The sequence below is a fragment of the Martes martes genome (genome assembly GCF_963455335.1).
Source record: "Martes martes genome assembly, chromosome: 16".
Taxonomy (NCBI): domain Eukaryota; kingdom Metazoa; phylum Chordata; class Mammalia; order Carnivora; family Mustelidae; genus Martes; species Martes martes.
Window position 1 is genome coordinate 27,993,115 of NC_137904.1, and position 6,884 is coordinate 27,999,998.

Below are 6,884 nucleotides of genomic sequence, written 5' to 3' on the forward strand. Positions count from 1 at the left end.
ATTTTATAACTATACTCCCTGAGGCCTACTTGACCAAAGGTATCAATTACAACCAGGCCAGGTCAATCTTGGCCCTCCCGTTTCTTTTCTCAAATGGTTTAGGAGGGGTGCGTGCCTCAGTTCTGGCCAGTTGAGGCTCAAAGAGAAGCCTGCTGGAGGGGTTCTGAGAAGTCCTGGCCCTGAGGAACCTTTCTTTCTGTTTTGGTCGTGATTGCTCCAGGCCAGGATGCTTGGAGCTCCAGCAGCTGTTTTGCAACCAAGAAGAGAGGCAAAGAAGGCAGAGGGGAAAGATGAGAAGATGCCTGGGTCCCTCATAACCTCATCCCGCCACTGAGCCAACCCTGGAGCCCCCCACTTCTGACTTCTTTTCTTTTAAAAAAAATATTTTATTTATTTATTTGACAGACAGAGATCACAAGTAGGCAGAGAGGCAGACAGAGAGAGGGGGAAGCAGGCTCCCCGCTGAGCAGAGAGCCTGATGCAGGGCTTGATCATGACCTGAGCCAAAGGCAGAGGCTTAACCCACTGAGCCACCCAGGCACCCCCCCACTTCTGGACTTCTTAAGTGAACTAATACATTTTATGAGGCTTAAGCCATTATTAGTCAGGCACTCTGATATTCCACCAACTAAATACATCCTAACATAATGTTCAAAGGGCAAGAGACTTGTATATATATATATATCCCCACTTGGGTGGCCCTAATATCCCACCTTATTGGATATTTCCTTTTGTAACTTATCTATTGCTCAACTAGAATGAATACAGCATCTCTGTGTTATACCTGGTCATTACAAGTTAATGAGTTATGTATACTACTAGTTTATACATTAAAATCTAAAAAAGTACAAAAATTACAGCTTTGGGGCATCTGGGTGGCTCAGTAGGTTAAGCATCTGACTCTTGATCTCAGCTCAAGTCTTGATCTCAGCATCGTGAGTTCAAGGCCACGCTGGTCGTGGAGCCCACTTTAAAAGAAATTAGAGCTTTACTTTTGACAAATGATCTCATTTTGTCCTCTAGATTACTTTTGACAAATGATCTCATTTTGTCCTCTAGATTTCTGTGAATGGCAGGAAATAATGCTTGTGCTAGCCGATAAAATGTAGCTCACTCTTTTCTGGACTTAAGCAGTTTCCTTTGGACACAGCTCCAGTCAAGTTTGAATTCATACTCATTAGCAGTACAACTTCTCCCCTTTCAAGGGGTCTTCCAAGGTGGCATCCGAGAGCAGGAGGCATGCTTCTGTTCCTGGTGTAGTGGGACTACCTGTTGTCCTGCTTTCACTGCAGACCATATTACGACTCTGTGATAAATTTCCCATGTGGCTTTATGATGGTATTTGTTTGTTATGACAACCCAACTTTTTAGGAAGGTCCCACAAAACCCAAAATATCCCTGAGAAGAGTGAATGGGAAAACACACACACACACACACACACACACACACACAACAACAACAACAACAACCCAACAACAGTGAATGGACACCCTAAGGATGATAAAGGGCTTCTGGGCAGAACCAAATGGGAGAGACAGGATGAAATGAATGACCAGACCAGAGGAACCCCCTTTTGTGGTTCTTGGCCGGATGTTCCCTAAAAGCCACTACCTAGCCTCAGTGGTTTGGAGGTGCCTGGGGCACCAGGGACATTAAATCTTAGGTAGTGACTTAAGAAAGTCATTCCTGGTGCCAGTGGCCAGGGGTGGCCCCCACAGTGGCTTCTCAATTGGGGCATTCCTGTGGTGGGATCTTGGCTGTGTTCACAATCCCTCTAGAGTTCCTGTCCAATTGCCAAGGCTTCTGGCCCCTCTGCGAGCTTCCACTATTCTTTCTCTTTAAATTAGCCAGAGTGAGCTTTAGAATTTTGCCATCCAGAGCCACAGTGGTTCTTTTAGTAAACGTAAGGAGAAGGGGTTTACTGGGAGACAATTCTCCATGGGCCTTTTGCAGTTCTGCTTCGTCTCACAAATAGAGGTGCTGACTTTTCAAGGTGTTTAACAGAGTGAACAATCTTGGAGGATAGTGATGGCCTCTCTTTCTGGAGCAAAGTTCAGACTTGTGTGCTGCCCGTTACAGAAGATTTGGGTTCCTAAGCTCAGAGCTTCTCTGGTGATGCAGACCCCTGCACATGCAGGCATTCACGGGCCCATCCCCATGGCACCCAGGGGACAAGGGGCAGGCAGTACCGACAGGAACAGGCTGCTGCTGTACCATGAGCAATCCAGGCTTTTGTCTCTGACCCAGGAGCCTCATGTTTTTGGCACACCCTGGACGCCCCGGCAAGCAAACTTGCTAGCGTGCAAGAGAAGTCAAGTTCAGACCCCTCCCAGTTCTTGACAGGGTGTCCCCCCTGTGACTAGCAGATTCCCAAGAGCTGTTCTATGCTCCTTGTTCTATATCCCACTCACCAGCTTCCCCCAAACTGGGAGACCCCACTCCCCTCCACCCTCAGACTTGGATGGAAACCAAGTCATTTTTCCCTGTCAGACGGAGGCTCTCCAGAGCTGGGTTTGCATCCTCTGAGCCCTCTGCCTACTCCTGTCTCTGACAACACACACCTCTGAGAAGGCCTGGAAGATAAGTTGTGTTGCCAAGGCCCCATGATTTTATTCCCTCCCCTGCTCCAATTCTCACAGACACATATACGACATTCGGGAGCTACACCCAACTCTTGCCTGGGCCCTGCTTCCTACTGGACTTAGAGGCATTTCCTCGGCTTCTCGGAGCTAAGACAATGAGCTGGAAGTAAGGGGAGTGGGGAGCCAGGGAGAGGAAGGAGAGAGAGAAGACAGAAAGGGGAGAAGAACATAATGATACAACTAAACATAATGCTTGGAGGGCTTTCTGTGGGCCAGGTAAAGTCTGGTACTGTGTGACTGTCTCTGATTTACAGATGAAGAGACTGAGGGTCAGACAACATGCTGAAGGTCACACAGCTCTTACATTTATATGGCAAAGCTGGGATTGGAACCCAGTCTACTGGAAGCCAAAGTCACCCCTTTCTCCCCTTTAATCCCTTGCCAAGAGGGAAAGTCGGGGTGGGGGGACACTTGGGTTTCAAGCGCTCTTGGAGGTTCTAGAAAAGGTAGCTATTCCTGGGTGGAACCCTAAGGGCAGGTGAAGTTCCAGCCCCACCTCTTGTGATCCAACAGAGGCCCTAGAGATCAGATAAAGTTCCCTGTGTTCTGGGAACTCTGTCTCATCCCAGTCCCTGATCTGGAGAAGAGGGCAGCACAGCCTTAGGAAGAATGGATAAACATGGTGAGTGGGGCTGGAGATGGGCTGGAGACTGAGGACAGGACCATTGACTCCTGTCAAGTGTGGCTGCAAACCCAGTGTGGACCAGCTCATCCATCACCACGACGACCCCAGAGAAGAAGTCCAGCTTTTTCTCAGTTACTTGTACAAGCCTTCTCCTCTCTCTTTCCTGAATATTCCTGATATCTTCTCCCTCATCTTCATCTGCTGCTGTTTGGACCTTTGTCTTCTCTGGCAGGGACTGCTGTGACAATGCCTAAGTGGGTGTCTTTGTCCTGTAGAGAGACCATCCTAAAACACAGCTCTGAGCACGGCCCTCCAGCACAATGTTCAGCAGCTCCCCACTCCTGAAGGGCAGACTCCAAACTCGATAGCCTAGCACCCAAAGTCCCAACCTTCCTTTCTAACCTCATTTCCTGTTCCCATTTCTCTCAAAAAATTTCCAGCACCCATTTCTGGCTGTGCACTAAGCCTGCCTTTCACAACCAAAAGGCTCCTTAGTGTGTTTTCTAACAAAAAGTGCCACAGACCCTGGTTTTCCAGCTTCAGCAACATCGAGAACTGGCAGATTCTTTGAAGCAGTTTTTGGGGAAAGGTTTGGGAAATCTTGGATGAAATTCAGAGTCCCCTTGGTTACCTCCCTCCCCCCTACCTGAGGTGGTTGTGAAAATGAAGGGACATAATGTGTGAAGAATTTCTCAGAGTGACTGCATACAGCTGGTGCTCAGTACATGTGAGCTAGAACACTAATTGTATCATGCTCCTTTGTCCCCAGCCTCTTTTAAACAGGATGGGCAGGGACCAATGGGAATTCTCTTGACCTTTCCAGGGCAAACCACAGTGGCGTCTCCCCAGCCCTCATCCCCCTGCTTTTCCGTGGAAGTCTAGCTCCCCAATCCATCCAAGAGCAGCACAAACACAGAGTGGTGCCACGGGGAGGGTAGGAGGTTGCTGAGTGGTGGAATCCTGCCGGGAGAGGCCAGGTTACTTCCCACTGCAGTCCCGCAGCGTCCCGCCTGCCATGATTACTGTTCTGAGTTCCAAAGTTTGTGCTCTACAGAAGGCTGGAGGGACACTGGTGGCTGAAATCCAGCTGGTAACTGGGATCAAGCCTGGAAGGAAGAACAAACACCTTTTCCTAACTGGCTCGCTCCTAGGGGAGCCTTTTCCTAACTGGTCTGCCGGTGGTGGTGCTGGTGGTGGGGGGGGTGTGGGGGGGTGGGGGTGGGGGTGTGCCCCCGCGCGCCTGCCGTGGGTTTGCTCCTCCGAGGTGCTGCCGCAGCTGGGCTTCCTTAAGGCCAGCCCTGGGCTGGGCACTTGACAGAGACCTGCTACCTGCCTCACAATCACCCTGGAGATGAGCACTACTCTTACAGATGGGAACACGGAGCTGGACAGAAGCGACGTGACTTGCCCCGAATCCTCAGCGAGGAAGCCTAGAAAGCTGGGAAATGGGGGGCAGCCCGGCAGGCCCTGTCTCACCCTGGAAATCACCCTGCACACTCTGTAATCCTCCCTTTGGGATCCTGCTAGCCTAGGGCAGCCCGTGCACACTGTCCTTCAGGCGCCTGACTTTTTGGGGGGGTAGGGGTTGAGCTGTGGCCAGCAGTCGGGGTACCCGGCTCTTCCGGGGGGACAGCGGGCCTGCGCTGACCTCCCCCCGCCCGCCCGCCCCGCAGGAGTGAAGACCCCCTTGTGGAAGAAGGAACTGTCGGAGCCGCCGCCCACCGAGGCGGAGGCGGTCGCAGAGGAGGGGTCGGAGGAAGGGGAAGAAGAGGAGGACGACGAGGAGGAGGAAGTGGCGGCAGCGAGGCCGCGGGAGCAGAGTGGGGCGGAGGGCGAGGCGCCGCGCCGGGAGGCGGAGGGCGGCGAGGGCCGCGAGCGAGGCTCGGTGTCCTACTGCCCGCTGCGCCAGGAGTCCAGCACCCAGCAGGTGGCGCTGCTGCGACGCGCGGACAGCGGCTTCTGGGGCTGGCTCGGGCCGCTCGCGCTGCTGGGCGGCCTGGCGGCTCCTGCGGACAGGTGAGGGCGCGCCCCGGCCGAGGCGGGCGGCGGGAGCGGACCGCGGGGGGCACTGAGCGTCCCAGCGGGAGGGGACCGCGGGGGGAGGCACCGAGCGTCCCGGCGAGAGAGGACGGCGCGGGGCACTGAGCAAGCCGGGCCCCGCGCAGGAAGCGGAGCCTCCCGGAGCCGCCTTGCGTGCTGGAGACGCGGCGCCGGCCGCCTCGCGCGGGGGGCTGTGCGCGCTGCGAGATCCTTTTCTGCAAGAAGTGCAGGAATCTGCACAGCCACCCGGCCTACGTGGCGCACTGCATTCTGGAGCACTCCAGTCCGCGTAAGGCGCGGGCTTCGGGGGGCGCGGGGGCCGCCGGGTGCCCCTGAGCGCCCCCGCCGCCAACCCTTGTGCCCTCCGTCTGCGCCTGACCCCGGCCTCCCCGCCACCACCACCTCTTCTCCGATGCGGAGCGCTCTCCCGCACACTCCACAGAACTGCCCCTTCCCAGAACGCCTTGCCTTCTCCAAGCCCGCAGGCCGGCCCACGGTCGCTGCGGGCGTTCCCACCTGTCACCATGCGCCACCCATGCGCTGAGCCCAATGTCACCTGGAGGGCCATGCCTTCATTAGCGCCTCCCGAGAGCTCCCCTCCGAGCGGCACCCAGTACCTCCCGCCCGCCTGACTCGCATCCCCTGGCGCAGGCTCATATTCATCTCCTGGGTAGTTCAGGTCCTCTGGCCCAGTGGGCAGAGGTGTCGCCTAGAGAAACTAACCCCTGGGTTCCCTCGCGGCTGAGAAACCTGCCCCTGCCTTTCCAATCACCCAATAAAGCCTCTAACAAAATGCCAGAGCCTTGAAGTGGGGCCAGGTGGCTCCCTTGAGGGTGATAAAGACCCTCCTTCGCCTTCCCCAGGGTTCAGGTCAGAGGGAGAAGGGCAGGCAGAGCGTCTCCTCCCTCCATCTCCCCTAGGACAGGGTGGAACAAAGCACTTGCAACCAAGGGCAGTCAAAGGCCAGCCCCCCATCCCCACCCCCTACCGCACAGAGAAGAAAAGGAAGGCAGAGGGCCAGGAATGCCCCTGGGGAGCTGAGGGCTGAATCTTGCCAGATCATTCTCCCCTTCCCCTGGAAGCCTGGTCTTGCTGAGGTCAGTGTTTGTGCAAATGAGGCACTGGCAGGTGTGTGGGGTGGGGGGTGGGGGGCAGGGAGGACAAGAGAACCAGATGCTGAAACGCTGAGACTGGCTGAGGCCGAAGACAAGAGAGGCTGGAGAGCTGGTTCCTTCTCCAGGAATCCCAGCTATTCTTGGCCAGCCAGCCAGCTCCTGGAACGCTGCGTGTGTGGCCTGAAGAATGGGGCCATTGTAAGCACCAGGCCTCCCCTAGCCTGCAGGGACCCCAGCGCCTACAGCAGCACTGCCCTCCAGAGAGGCCCCATCCTCTCCCTGCCACCCCTGGCTCCCCATCTAGCCTGGGGGTGGGCAGGATGGGGACATTTTGCTTTTTCAGGCCACCTCTCCCCGTCACGAGGACTCAGTTTGTAGTCTTGGCTTGGATGGAAAAGAACGTGGTTCCAGCCTCTCCAGCATCCGTGCCCCACCTGCTCTCACTGGAAACCATTCCAAGGA

General features: G+C 55.3%; 1 protein-coding gene across 1 annotated transcript; it reads left to right on the plus strand.

Moving 5' to 3' along the window:
* Window positions 1-3,251: 3,251 nt before the first annotated feature.
* Window positions 3,252-5,939, plus strand: LOC308357156 (uncharacterized protein C17orf50; the record flags this gene model as incomplete). Its single annotated transcript, XM_080826631.1, has 4 exons — window positions 3,252-3,264; window positions 4,941-5,283; window positions 5,433-5,633; window positions 5,750-5,939. The coding sequence occupies 4 exons, from the start codon at window positions 3,252-3,254 to the stop codon at window positions 5,937-5,939; spliced, it is 747 nt and encodes a 248-aa protein (XP_080682757.1).
* Window positions 5,940-6,884: the final 945 nt, after the last annotated feature.